This window comes from Pongo pygmaeus, chromosome 16 (assembly GCF_028885625.2).
Source record: "Pongo pygmaeus isolate AG05252 chromosome 16, NHGRI_mPonPyg2-v2.0_pri, whole genome shotgun sequence".
Classification (NCBI taxonomy): domain Eukaryota; kingdom Metazoa; phylum Chordata; class Mammalia; order Primates; family Hominidae; genus Pongo; species Pongo pygmaeus.
This window is the reverse complement of record NC_072389.2, coordinates 20,075,127-20,089,689: the sequence shown is the minus strand read 5'-3', so window position 1 is coordinate 20,089,689 and position 14,563 is coordinate 20,075,127. Positions and strand designations below refer to the sequence as shown.

At 48.7% G+C, this 14,563-nt stretch overlaps 1 protein-coding gene across 2 annotated transcripts in view; it reads right to left on the bottom strand.

Moving 5' to 3' along the window:
* CYFIP1 (cytoplasmic FMR1 interacting protein 1) overlaps positions 1 to 14,563 on the bottom strand; it is a 112,519-nt gene that overhangs the window by 62,052 nt on the left and 35,904 nt on the right. For both annotated transcript variants that reach the window (XM_063653087.1, XM_063653086.1), the window contains exons 4-11: positions 13,479 to 13,556; positions 13,175 to 13,276; positions 11,785 to 11,966; positions 8,158 to 8,254; positions 7,939 to 8,067; positions 5,867 to 5,971; positions 2,608 to 2,699; positions 1,352 to 1,469 (exon numbers count right to left, since the gene is read on the bottom strand). In XM_063653087.1, coding sequence (XP_063509157.1) covers positions 1,352 to 1,469; positions 2,608 to 2,699; positions 5,867 to 5,971; positions 7,939 to 8,067; positions 8,158 to 8,254; positions 11,785 to 11,966; positions 13,175 to 13,276; positions 13,479 to 13,556 — 903 coding nt within the window. The remainder of the gene's footprint in view (positions 1 to 1,351; positions 1,470 to 2,607; positions 2,700 to 5,866; positions 5,972 to 7,938; positions 8,068 to 8,157; positions 8,255 to 11,784; positions 11,967 to 13,174; positions 13,277 to 13,478; positions 13,557 to 14,563) is intronic.

Sequence of the window (14,563 nt, the reverse complement as noted above, 5' to 3'; positions counted from 1 at the left end):
CCTTTTAAAAAATTTAGCACAGCCTAAGCACACAGTGTTCATAAAGGCCATAGCAGTGCACAGTAATGTCCTAGGCCTCCCACTGGCTCGCCACTCACTCACTGACTCACCCAGGACAGCCTCCTTGTCTGACATGCCCAAACACTTGCCAGGGGTCTGTGTTAGAAGCAGCAGGTGCCCCAAGATACCTGGACTACTGGGTTGTCAGTTAGTTTGGTTACATGATGACTGGTAACCATGGAGGGTGGGGGACGGGGTGCTCATCGTCCTGCAGTGGGTGGGGCCAACATCCACAGAGTTGTCCCCGCTAAGGTTAATGGTCCTCCTGAGACCCTTGACGGACTAACCAGTCCAGCAAAGCAGCCTGCGTATATGCCCTAAAACCCGCAGTCCCTGCCAGCAATTTGCAGCACAGACATGCCAGCAGTGCTGGCTCAGAGTCAACCTGGGTGAGTGAGGAGAATGGGAGTGACCAAAATGCTGACATGGCAAACCCAGCTGCAAAGCTGGAAGGAACTGAAGAGAAAGCACCTGTTCTCTGCACCCAACTCTAGGCCCACCTCCTGGATACATGGACCCAATGCCCCTGGGATGTCTCCTGACAGTCACCCAGAGGCTCCTGCTCACCTCTGGCCTCAGGACTTCTTCCTTTCTAGGCTTACAGGGGCCCCAGGTCAGAATCACTCTTTCTTTTCCCAGTGTCCTCCCTTCTCCAACCATCTTTCGAGTTGCTTGGAATCACAGCACTAGACTAGGAAATGCCACTTAATCAATTAATTATCTCGTCTCTGTCCTTTCTCTTGGGATCCCTATAATGTTTTTCTGGGGAAAAAAAAAAAAGCTTTTTGTACAGCTGAACAGAGAGAACACTAATTTCACTGCCTTGTCAATTATAATGGGTGCTTCTGAAGTACAGTCATGCACCACATTTGGTCAATGACAAGCATATAGAATGGTGGTCCCATAAGATTATAATACTGTCTTTTCACTGTACCTTTTCTATGTTTAGATATGTTTAGATACACAAATACATACCATTGTGTTACAACTATCCAGTCTTCAGCACAGCAACGTGCTCCATAGGTGTGTGGCCTAGGAGCCATCAGCTGTACTCTGCAGCCTAGCTGTGCCACAGGCTGTACCATCCAGGCTAGCATGAGGACACGATGACGTTCCCACAATGATGAAACTGCCTAATGACACAATTGTCAGAACCTGTCCCTGTCATTATGTGACATATGATTGTATCTGGTAGTAAACTGTTTTTCAAAGCAATTAAAACTAAGATTTTGGTGCAAACACACACAGGCGACCCTCGGGTGCCTGTGCGGCTCCAGGTCGCGGGGCGCACCTCGCTGTTGCTGTAGCGCGCCAGCTCCGAAATGAAGCGCATGTGGTCCTCGCGGATCTGGATCATCTGCTCACAGATGTTGTACTGAGGGCTGCTGCCGGAGGATGTGCACGTCCATCTGTGCAGAGAGAAAGCACCCGCGTTACCTGTGGAGGCGCCGGCAGGCTACAGCACTGGGGCAGCTCAGGACGCCTGTTTGGCGCCAGAGCCACATAAACGGCTTTTACGTTTTTAAAGGGTTGTTTAAAAAAACAACACAGAAGCATATCCGATGGAGACTACCTGTGGCCTGTAAAGCCTAAAATATTTGTTGTCTGTCTTTTACTGAAAAGGTTTCTTGACCCCTGAGACTGAGGTGCAACTTCGTTTGTCAAAATCATGGCTGAATGGTGACCGCAGGTTGGCTACGGGCACAGTGCTTGGCAAAAGTCAATGAAAGCCTCCCCTGGGGCTCAGATGGCTCTGTAGAGTCTGCAGTGGGGAGGAGTGCCTGCCAGCATCTGGAACTGTGCTGAGGATCTTTATAGTTCTTCACAGACTAAGATGGTACACAGTTTAGGATTTAGGGCCACATGGTCTGCAGATGTCACATCTGACACACCGTCAGTCTCTTCTTTTTTTCTTTGAGGCAGGGTCTTGCTCTCTTGCCCAGGCTGGACTGCAGTGGTACAATCTCGGTTCACTGCAACCTCCACCTCCTAAACTACTCAAGAGATCCGCCCACCTCAGTAGCTGGGACTTCAGGCATGTGCCACCATGCCCGGCTAATTTTTGTATTTTTTCATAAAGTCAAGGTCTCACTGTGTTGCCCAGGCTAGTCTCAAACTCCTGAGTTCAATTGATCCATCCACCTTGGCCTCCCAAAGTGCTGGGATTACAGGCGTGAGCCACCATGCCCCACCCTCTTCTTTTTTTTAAGACAACCTTTTTAAACATAAAGACTATCACCCAGCACTGTCCAATAGGAATCCCTAGGATGATGAAAGTGTTCTGTATCTGCGCTGTCCAACACAGTAGCCACTAACTATCGAACATTTCAAACATGGCTGTCATAAGGAAATTAAAATTTCAATTGTATTTTTCAATAAACTTAAATGTAAATAGCCACATGTGGCAAAGGCTACAATACTGGACATTTAGTTCCAGGCTGAGAATGTTAACAGTGTTATCTCTAGACAAATAAGCAGGATGTTTTAACACCGCACAATGAGGACACTGCCGAAAGCTCAAACCAGGCAGCTTTCCTCTCCTCCTACCGAGATTTATTTTCCTCGTAGTGGGCGCTGGTCTTGATGTATCTTGCCAGTTCTATTTGCATGTCCCCAAATAGCGGAACCACCTGGAGCTGCTGTATTCAAAGAACAAAAAAATAGAGTCATTATGTATATTTAGTCACCAAATACATAAGCACAAGGAAACTGACTAATGCTAATAATTACTTTGGTTTGAATGCTACCTCTGCAAATGATTCACTACAAAAAAAACTAAGTAACTTCTACATTCGCTTTGACAGAAACAAAATACAATTTAAAAACCAACATCTATAAAAACTATTCAAATGTTAAAATTAACCTACCATGTTGCTAGATCCACAGTCATAAAAAAAAAAAATCAACTGCATTTCTTTCTTTTTTTTTGAGACAGAGTCTCTCTCTGTTGCCCAGGCTGGAGTGCAGTGGCGTGATCTTGGCTCACTGCAAGCTCCGCCTCCCAGGTTCATGTCATTCTCCTGCCTCAGCCTCCCGAGTAGCTGGGAGTACAGGCGCCTGCCACCACACCCGGCTAATTTTTTGTATTTTTAGTAGAGATGGGATTTCACTGTATTAGCCAGGATGGTCTTGATCTCCTGACCTCGTGATCCACCCACCTCAGCCTCCCAAAGTGCTGGGATTACAGGCGTGAGCCACTGCGCCCAGCCTTTTTTTTTTTTTTTTTTTTTTTTTTTTTTTTTTGAGACAGAGTCTCACTCTGTCACCAGGCTGCAATGCAGTGGTGTGATCTCGGGTCACTGCAACTTCCACCTCCAGGGTTCAAGAGATTCTCCTGCCTCAGCCTCCCGAGGAGCTGGGACTATAGGCAAGTGCCACCATGCCCAGCTAATTTTTTTGTATTTTTAGTAGAGACGGGGTTTCACCGTGTTAGCCAGGATGGTCTTGATCTCCTGACCTCGTGATCCACCCGCCTCGGCCTCCCAAAGTGCTGGGATTACAGGCATAAGCCACTGTGCCCAGCCAACTGCATTTCTATATACTAGCAACAATCAGAATACAAAAACTTAAAGAGAAATACTTTGCAACAGCATCCAAAAAAATATGCATGAGTAAATCTAACAAAAAATGTGCAAGACCTCTAAACAAAAGTAGTACCCCAAAAATTCTAGAAAAAGTTCTTGATAAATGGAGAAATAGATCATGTTTGTGCCTAGGAAGGCTTCAAATTTTTTAAATGTCCATTCTCTCAAAATGGATCTATAATCAATCCCAGTCAATATTCCAGAAGAAAAAACATGGTTTTGGGGGATAGTGTGTGTAAATCAGGAAATCAATTCTAACATGATTTCCAAAGGTGAAGGGATGATGTCTGAGACTATCCTGAAGGACAAAACTGGAAGACACACCCTTCCAGATTAGGAGTCCTGTTAGAAAGCTCTAACAATTAAGGCAGTGTGGCCCTGGAGCAGGGATGCAGGCTTGTGGACAGGACAGAGAACGTGGACAGAGCCACAGACAGATTCATGACCTGAGCAGCACTGCAGAACAATGGGCTTTGCAATAAATGGGCAGGCCCAACTGGGGAGCCATACTGGGAAAGATTCAAGGACGCGAAACCCCTACCACCTACCACGCACAGAAGTCATTTCCAGGGGGATTAGATCTAGGTGAAAAAGGAGACAGAATGCTTCTAGAAGCTAACACAGCAGAAATGTCTCATGAGCTGGATGGCTGCAAAGATTTATTTAGGTGGACACTAATGAAAAGATTCATATATGAGACTATACTAAAATAACGAACTTCTGTTCAGCAAATGACACCATCGAGAACGCGAAAAGGCTACTGGAGAAAGGAGGAGGAAGGGAATATACTGGTCAAAGCATACAAAGTTTCAATTCCGCAGCACAGGTAAGTTCTGAAGACCTCATCTATGGCACAGTAGCTATGGTTAATAACAATGCATTGAATGCTTAAAATATGCTGAAAGAGTAGATCTTAAGTGTTCTCATCACAAAATAAAAAAAATGGTGTGTTAGGTAATGGACATGTTAAATTAGCTTGAATTCATCATTTCACAATGTGTATGTGTATCAAAACATCACACCGTATACCATAAACATACAATTTTTACTTGTCAATTACACCTTGATAAAGCTGGGAAAAAGTGAAAGAGTAAGCCTCTTAGGGGAGAATACATGCATATTAAAACGTAAGGCCAGGTGCAGTGGCTCAGGCCTGTAATCTTGGCACTTTGAGAGGCCAGGGCTAGAGGACTGCTTGAGGCCAGGAGTTCGAGACCAGCCTGGGCAACATAGGGAGATCTCATTGCTACTAAAAGTTTAAAAACTAGCCAAGCGTGATGGCAAGCACCTGTAGTCCCAGCTACTTGAGAGGCTGGGGTGGGAGGAATCATCAAGGCCTGCTACACTCCAGCCTGGATGACAGAGCGAGAGCCTCTCTCAAAAACAAAACAAAACAAACAAAAAAACTCACTTGTGTCCAACAAAGGACATGTATCCAGAATACATAAAGAACTATAAATCAATAGGGAAAAAAGAGCAAAAGACTTGAAGTGGCACATCATACAGGGAACATGCTAATAACATGGAAAGCCATTAGGGAAACATGAACGAAACACTAGCCAATAAAATCTCAATGCTGTACACATCCTCAGGATGTCCCCCCACCCCAAAAAAGACAGTGCTAAGTACTGATGTGGCACCAGCGGCGCGTTCTCTCACTGCTGATGGGAACACAGATCAGGACAGCTGTGCTGGAACGTCATCAGGCTGCAGGTAACTACTAACACTGAAAACAGATCCGCCCTGCGACCCCCAGTCCCTCTCCTGGGTATGCACCCAACAGAGGACAGTCGACCAGAGCTGCACTGTTTGGACGTGCCAAAACTTGGGAACATCCGAGAGCCCGCCAGCATCGGAATGGATAAGTTACGGTGTAGTCATCAGATAGAAAACTACACCACAACCGAAAGCTACAAAGTGTAGCTACGGGCTTCCTCCAGGATGCACCTCACAAACAAGAGGCTGGTGACAGCAGCTGGACGCAGAAGAGTACAAATAGCACAATTACATCTGTATAAAGCTCCGCCCAGGCAAAACCAGCACAGGGCAAAAGGAAAGAGAAAGCGCGGTCACCTCTGCAGACGGGAGAACGTGCGTGCCCCAGACTCCACCCAGCCCCAGCGTTTCCTGATATAGATCACGGTCACACAGGGGCTCACTTCCCCAAAATTCAAAGTGCACACAAATCAATAAAAACATTGATCTAAAAACATGTAACTCACCTTGAAGTACTTGTCAATTTTGGATAAGTTTATTCTTTTCTTGGCATCTAACTTATAGATGTTACTGACACTCCCATCCATCAGGTACAGACCAAATCCCATGACCTGAAAAGCCACAAAATGAATGATGCAACAAAGCTCAGAACTGCGAATTTCACTACCCATAAGGACCTACGCTGTTGCAGCTGACGACTTTGAAGGCACAATTTGAAATAGATCACAAAGATCTATCTTTAGACTGCTTGTCTGGTGAAATGCATCATTTTATCCTCAGTGAAGCTGGGATACAAAGCGGGGCTGGGCTTCCAGGTCAGTTGCTAAAAGCGGAAAAAACAAATCCTCTACCCTAGCCTAACCCAAGCGGTAGGGCTATTCTAGAGCTACTAGGTTGGTGCAAAAGTAATTGTGGTTTTTTTTGCCATTAAAAGTAATGTCCAATATGCAGCCACATGTAACCAGTTAAGTTTCGGTGTATGCAAACTAAAAAATTTTTTTTTGAAATGGGAGTCTTGCTCTGTCACCCAGCCTGGAGTGCTGTGGTGCCATCTCAGCTCACTGCAACCTCTGCCTCCCAGGTTCAAGCGATTCTCCTGCCTCAGCCTCCCGAGTAGCTGGGATTACGGGCGCCCATGCCCACCACGCCTGGCTAATTTTTTTTGTATTTTTAGTAGAGATGGGGTTTCACCATGTTGGTCAGGCTGGTGTAAAACTCCTGACCTCAAGTGATCCACCCACCTCAACTCCCAAAGTGCTGGGATTACAGGCATGAACCACCGTGCCCAGTCACAAACTAAAAATTCTCAACGTGGACTAGCCACCTGCATGATCCAGTGCTCCACAGGGGCTCATTGGCCAGGGCTCCCACACCAGCTGGTGCAGACACAACGTTTCTGCTGTCACAAAGCACTCCGTGGACAGTGCTCCCCTGCTCAGGAGGAGTCTGGGGGCTGGGCTGGCGGGACACCCAGCAAAGGGTCCCCCAAGGCCACCGTGCAGAGGTGGAGAACAGAGCAAAGGGAACAGCGGAGCTGCCGCCCATCTTTCCCGTGAGAAACGCAGATGGAAACCTTCCTAATTTGAACAGAATAATAAAGAATATGGTGAACCAACAAAAGGCTACTTTAATTATGTGACACAAGGTATCAAAGTCCTAGGAATCACATGCTTGACAAGTAGAATCTTGGATAACTTCTGTCACAAAGCAGCTTAAAGGCTGGGCGTGGTGGCTTATGCCTGTAATCCCAGCATTTTGTGGGGGACAAGGCAAGAAGATTGCTTGAGCCCAGGAGTTCAAGGCCAGCCAGGGCAACAAAGTGAGATCTCATATCCACAAAAATTCAAAAACTTAGCTGGGCATTGGTGCAAGTGCCTGTGGTCCCAGTTACTTAGGAGCCTAAGGCAGAAAAATCACTTGAGCCAAGGAGGTCAAGGCTACAGTGAGCTGTGTCCGCACCACTGCACTCCAGCCTGGGTGAAAGAGCAAGACCCTGTCTCAAAAACAAAAAAGAGGCTGGGTACAGTGGCTCAAGCTTGTATTCACAGAGCTTTGGGAGGCTGAGGCAGGAGGGTCCCTTGAGCCCAGGAGTTTGAGAACAGCCTGTACAACATGGCAAGATTCTCTCTCTACAAAAATTTTAAAAATTAGCCAGGCGTGGTGGCGTGCACCTGTAGTGCCAGCTACTTAGGAGGCTGAGGTGGAAGGATCACTTGAGCCCAGGAGGTTGAGGCTATAGTGAGCTGTGATCGTGCCACCGCACTCCAGCCTGGGCAAGAGCAACACCCTGCCTCGAGAATAAAACGAAAAGCAGCTTTAAAAAAAAAAAAAAAGCTGAGAATCCTTGACCCGGACCTCCTGGCCAGCATCTTCTCCCAGGGTGTGTGTGTGACACACTCATGGGGTGTGTTGAGAGCCTGTTGTGCAGGCTGTGTGCAAGGGCAGGACGCTGTTCACACACATGACAGCGTGCAAGTAAGACACAGCTGTCAAAAGGATTCTAGATAAAGCACAGCCTATTGATGAGAGTAAGGCTGTCCCTCGGCAGTGCCACGGGCTGGTGTCCCCACACACGTACTTTGAGAAGCATGTGTTTCTCACTGGGCGTCAAATACATCCTGTTCTCGTAGTAATCCACACACAGATTCACGATGTCTGCCAGAAGCTCTTCGTAGCCAGAAATCACTTCGAGCTGCTGCTGCAGAGACTGAAACACAGAGCAAGAGATTCATGCATGGGTCCGGTGCCCGGCTGGCTGCTTGGCCCATCAACCTGAGTGTGCAAACACCAGCCTTACCTGTGTGATCTTGTTATGATTGGCCAGGAACATGGACAGATTCTGTGACTCCTGGATGGACTGTGGATCTGCCATTTTACGTAAAAACTGAGCGGCCCTTTGAAAACAAAAAGAGTTCATCCCAAAATGCACCAATGTGCCACGTTAAAAAAAAAAAAAAGGCTGGTTTGAGTGGGATCCCTTTCCCCTACAGTCATCTGCAGAAATGTGGGTCAATCTCAGAAGCCAGCTATGATTTCAGCCTTTTCAGGTGTCTCTGGCCCTGAACTCCGGGTCAGTCTTCTGCCAACTTAGACGTGTCTTGCACAGCCCGGGACAGCTCTCCACCCTGCTGGTCACAGCTGACGGGCTTCCTGCAGGGTCCCTGCACACTGGCCTCTGCCCTACACTGGTGGACACCCACCTCATCTAGGGGGCACAGGGCTCCTGGACCCCGAGTCTGAGAAGGGCCACCGCCATCTCCGTGACTCCCACAAGCCCTGCCATGAAGCTGGCCCGCACTGCTGAGGTTCTCTGCTGGGAACCCTCTGGACCACACCTCCCCAGGCCACCTCAGGGACCACTGGTGCCAAAGGTCCTGAGACAGAGCCCTAGCCTGCCACCAATTTGTAGCTACACCCGTACAGTAAGGCCCAACAATACAATACCGCCCACATAAGGATAGGTCTGTGCAACCCAGAACCTTGGAGGTTTAGTTTTAAAAGTTACCAAGGCAAAGGCTGATAACCTACACCAACATTCACTTTCTCCCCTTCCTCCTTAGGAACGAGCCCTGCATTTCTGTGGAACACACATTCCAGGGAGCCCCACACATTCCATGTGCCTCGCCCACCCTGCAGCCAGCTGTGGCCATGTGACCAAGGACTAGGCCATGAGATATAATGCAAGATACTGACAAGCACTCAAAGTTTACTCATAAGGAAGCATGGAGCCCATCTTTCCCCCTTTCTGCCTGCTGACTGGAATGGAGAAATGACAGCTGGAGCTTAAGCAACCATCTAGGACCAGGAGGCAACACCTGAAGCGGAACCACAGGACCACAGGAGCCTTGGGTCCCGCAGAGCCTCGATCAGCTGCAGATCACCCAATTCAGGACTTTTCAGGAGACAGAGAAATAGACTGCAATCTTTTTAAAGCCACTGTTATTTCCCTGGGCTTTAAACAATTGCATACAGTTAAACCTAATATTAACTGATAGAGTAACATTCCTTGCCTTTTTAAACGTTTCCAGGGCAGGGCATGGTGGCTCATGCCAGTAATCCCAGCATTTTGGGAGAAGGAGGCAGGCAAATCACTTGAGGTCAGGAGTTCAACACCAGCCTGGCCAACATGGTGAAACCCCATCTCTACTAAAAATACAAAAATTAGCCCGGTGTGGTGGCTCACACCTGTAATCCGAACTACTCGGGAGGCTGAGGCAGGAGAACTGCTTGAATCCAGGAGACGCAGAGGTTGCAGTGAGCCAAGATCGTGCCACCACACTCCAGACTGGACCAGTGAGACTCTGTCTCAAAAAGAAAAAACCGTGTTTCCTTTTTTTTAAAATAGACACAGGGTCTCAGTCTGTCACCCAGGCTGGAGTGCAGTGGTACAATCACAGCTCACTGCAGCCTCTACCTCCTGGGCTCATGTGATTCTCCAACCTCAGTGTCCCGAGTAGCTGGGACCACAGGTGCATGCCACCACACCCGGCTAGTTTTTTTTGCTCTTGTTTTTTTAGAGATGGGGTCTTGCTATGTTACCCAGGCTGGTCTCAAATTCCTGGGCTCAAGTGATCCTTCTGCCTCAGCCTCTCAAGGTGCTGGGATTACAGGTGTGAGCCATCGCACCTGGCCATGTTTGCTTTATTGATTTGAGTAGTTGCTGAGGTGATGGGTGGGGAGACTAAGGAAAGGGTCAAGGATACTGTTTTCTATTTTCTTCAAGCCTAACCATAACCATATGAGTTATCTTGGCATTGACACTTAGAAAAGGTTATACTAGTAACTACCAGCAGGTGCCAAAAGAGCTAGGTGCATGTGTGTGTGGTGGGGGTCTTGGGAGGGGTGGGGGTGATGGTCTGGAAAGGTGAACCAACAGGGGTCCCAGACAGAGGTCAGAGGAAGAGGCAGCAGTAAGAGCTACGGAGCTGCCCCAGGCCCACTCTTTGGTGCTCAGGGGAACCTGGAGGTGGTGAAGACACTGGGGAAGGGCACTGCTGGAGGGGAAACCCTCCTTCCCCCAGCTTTGCACACAGCAGCCCCATCTGTAAACTGTTTTACAGACTAGGCTTTAGAATAAAGGTGCTAATGCTAAACGGAAAAAAAAAAAAAAACACACACACACACACAACTTTTAAATACTTTTAAATATTGAAAACCACCTCCCCCATTTCCCTGACAAAGCCAAAACGGCAGCTGAGAAGGCTGCTTAAAATCACACAGCGACTGGGTTGGGCGGCTGGGACCAAGAGCCCACTCCAACCAGTGAGTCTCGATGCTAGAATCCCATAGATGCTGTTATCAAACAGGGACCCTTCAGACTTCCGCCCCAACAGGGGCTCACAGGTCAACTCCAGAGACCTTTCTCTAGTTCTGAAGATCTAGACTTCTGTGCAGAGCTGATTTTAGGTGATCAATGGAACACTGCATTATTTCACATGAATGAGTCTTAAAATTCTGCCTGACCTAGCTTGACTCCTACTGCTGCCTCATTTTGTCCCAAGTGGGTTTTTTAAATAAAGACATAGCAACAGTTGTATGATTTAAAATGCAACATAACTAGAGCATATTCAGATGCAAAGTAAGGTCTCTTCGAATTTAATTTTAGAGCTAAGATGCCTTAGTTAGCAGAGGAAATTGAAATTAGCATCTCATTCCAGCAAAACATGTCTTCAAAAGCACTGAGCACAGACGAAGCAGAGCAAGAGCATTAGCAGACAGCGCGCTGAGTGTCACTGAATGCCGGTCGGCAGCGCGCCGAGTGTCACCGAATGCCCGTCAGCCACCCACTGCCCCACACTGCTCCAGAAGCGCACACCGGGCCATGCCTGCCTCTTCCGCTCGTCTTGCTAGCCTCTCCAGAGGCTAGCTTCTCCAGAAGCTCTCTACATCCAGAAAGAAAACCAGGGAGAGGACCTGGAAGCACCGTGTGACCCCGAGACACCCTGTGACTGTGCATGGGCCACGTCTGCATGTTGCTGGGATGGTGCTCATGTGCCGGGGACCCCTGCTGGCGAGTGACCGGCACTGAGGACTGCAGCCCCAACGCCCAAGGTGGGCTGCAGAGGCCACCTGCCCCCTTGCCAAGATGCTCCCTGAGCCAGATGCCTGTGCTCTGTGAGCTAGGACTACATCTTGTGTATGTCTGTCTTCCCAGGGGCTCGAAGGTCCTCCGTGACATTTAAGGACAGCCAGGGCAAGAAGAGCCTACTCTAGCTGTGCAAAGCCACGATATGAACTTATCTGCTGGCTCCCCTCACCTTATCCCTCGGAGCAGGTGCTCACACAGCCCTGACACTGAGACATAGCTGCTGCCTATCAGAAGTGACGACTTCAGCACACAAAGACGCACACCTGCTGTGCACAAAGCAGGCCACTGAGCTGGGTGCTCTTGGGAGGGCCCGCGGTGCGCGAGGCCAGCGCTCACCTCTTGTACGCTGAGTGGTCGTTCTTCACACTGCACTTCATGTTCTTCAGCTCATCCAGCACAGCGAACATGTTGATGAACTTGCCCAGTGTGATCAGGTAGGCTTCTGACACGAAGTCCTTCCTCCTCTCGGCGTGGCACAGGCGCCTCACCTCCCCGCAGAAACGCTCAATGGCGTTTCTCTGTGCAGAGGAAGCAGGAGGGCAGAAAGCTGCAGGTCAGTGAGGAGCCAAGCCCATGTCCCTGCTTCAAGCACCTGCAGTCACTGCTCCTCGATGAGAAACGATCTGCCCAGTGAGGCTCCAGGCCCAAGTGTTTACAATGTGGGCAACTAGACCCCTTCCTGAAAGCAGCTCCCACGGCCTGCTCTGCACCATCATTACTTGACTTGCACTTTACCAACTACATCACTGAAGTAACAAAATCTTGCTGATTATTCCAGCAAAATTACTGAGCAAAATGCTCCAATAAAACGCCTGTAAAATTCAGATGCTCTAACTTTCAGAAGTGAAAAGTGGGAGAGATTTTTTTCCTCTTGGTAACTTTCAAGGTAAAACAAAAATTCATCTCCTAGTTAGTTCCATCTCCTCCCTTTGCTGAAGGACACCATCATAAAAAATCTGGATGTTTCCAAAATACTTCTTTAAAAAGCAGCAGGCCCCTTCCATGTGGCTACTTCTTGCCTAACCAAGGCCGGGGCGAGGACCACCAGGAATGGACAGTCAAGGGTGAGGCTAACGGCAAGAAAATACCTGAAAGAGCAGACGAATCAAAAGTACAAACTGGCCAGGCGTAGTGGCTCACACCTGTAATCCCAGCATTTTGGGAGGCCAAGATGGGCAGATCACCTGAGGTCAGGAGTTCAAAAGCAGCCTGGCCAACATGGTGAAACCCCGTCTCCACTAAAAATACAAAAATTAGCTGGGCGTGGTGGCAGGCACCTGTAATCCCAGCTACTCAGGAGGCTGAGGCAGGAGAATTGCTTGAACCTGGGAGGCGGAGGTTGCAGTGAGCCGATATCACTCCATTGCACTCCAGCCAGGGTGAAAGAGCAAGACTCTATCTCAAAAAAAAAAAAAAAAAAAAAAAAAAAAAAGTACAAACTGTCAGAAAGTCAAAGCATTGTACTTGAAACTGACAGAAAGCAGGCTCCATGAAGGAAACACAAAATCGCTCTCAGAGAAGAGAAGTGAACCACAAAAGGAGCATTGATTCCGAAAGGGCATGACGAACTTTAGACTGTCAAAGGCTTGGTCCCTTTTGTCTCAGAAACTGGTTGCTTTAATTTGCAGGCACTCTGTTCAGGGTGTTCACAGTGACAGCGATGGGTAGGAAGGGGTCAGCAACCCACCCCTCGGTGTCACACCCCCCAGATTATTTGCCATTTTACCTGGAAGTACATGAAATTCATCAGTTTTGTGACCTCAGGCTCCAGAACCTCCACGGTTTTCTCATAGATTTCCACTCTGTTAGGCTGCTCGTTACATTTCACCTGGGAATAAAGAAACAAGGATGACATAAGAGGCTTCGATCCAGCCAGAAGCAGCCGCTGGGCTTCTAGAGCTAGTGATCCCACCCTGCTGTGGGGTGAGAACCGGGAGGAGAGTGGGCCAGGCATGGCAGGGGCAGGGGTGTGGTGTGGCAGGGGCCTGGCAGGGTGTGGCTGGAGGGGAAGAGCCAGGCGAGCGTGGCACCTGTGGGATGGCCCGGGAGCAGCTCCTCCAGGTGTACAGCATGACAGCATATTCTTGGCCCTCCTCCAGCATCTCGTTCTGCAATGGAACACAGGGCAAATCAAAGGCAGGCAGGGGAACTAGCATGAAAAGCAGATGCCAGTTGCTAAAATCCAGACAAAACGCCACGAACTATCCTAAGCACCGTGGCCTGTGTGCCAAGAGACAGCTGCCAGAAGCTAGTGATGCTGAGGTGCGGCGCTAGGGGCCACAATGACCACCCAAAACACCCCATGGCTTCTGCAGGCGAGAGGGGTGTCAGTGACAAGCAGGCATCTCTGAGGGGTGCCACAGGCGTTACACCTTGGCTCCACCCAGCCCTCAACAACCTGCTGGCCATGAGACCTGCAGTTGGGAACACAGAGGAAGGGCTCAGGGCAGACGCCCTGCCCAGTGTGAGCACACACAGGATCCCCATGGCGTCCTCACCAGCTCACAGGGCCTCCCAGTCCCAGAGAGGGACTAGAGGCAGGGCTGCCAGCCCCAGGTGTGCAGGAGGAAAAGTTAGGAGCACGCCCACGGCACTTAAAATCTAGGTAGAGAGTTCATGGGAAGAGCACTGTCATCACTGCTGTAAAACTGCTTTTGCTTTCCACTCTTTAACATCGTTTCCTTTGGTAAAAATCAAATAGATGCTCTTAAATCTAGCCTTTATTTAGTGAGATGTTCATCACAGTATTTTTTTTTTTTTTTTTTTTTTTTGAGACGAGTCTTGCTCTGTCCCTCAGGCTGGAGTGCAGTGGCCCGGTCTCAGCTCACTGCAACCTCTGCCTCCCGGGTTCAAGTGATTCTCTTGCCTCAGCCTCCCGAGTAGCTGGGATTACAGGTGTGCACCACCATGCCTGGTTAATTTTTGTATTTTTTTTTTTTTTAGTAGAGACAGGGTTTCACCATGTTGGCCAGGCTGGTCTCGAACTCCTGACCTTAGGTGATCTGCCCACTTTGGCCTCCCAAAATGCTGGGATTACAGGCGTGGGCCACTGTGCCCAGCCTACAGCATTTTTTTATTATATGACATAAAAGAGGAAATGAAGTAAATGCACAAA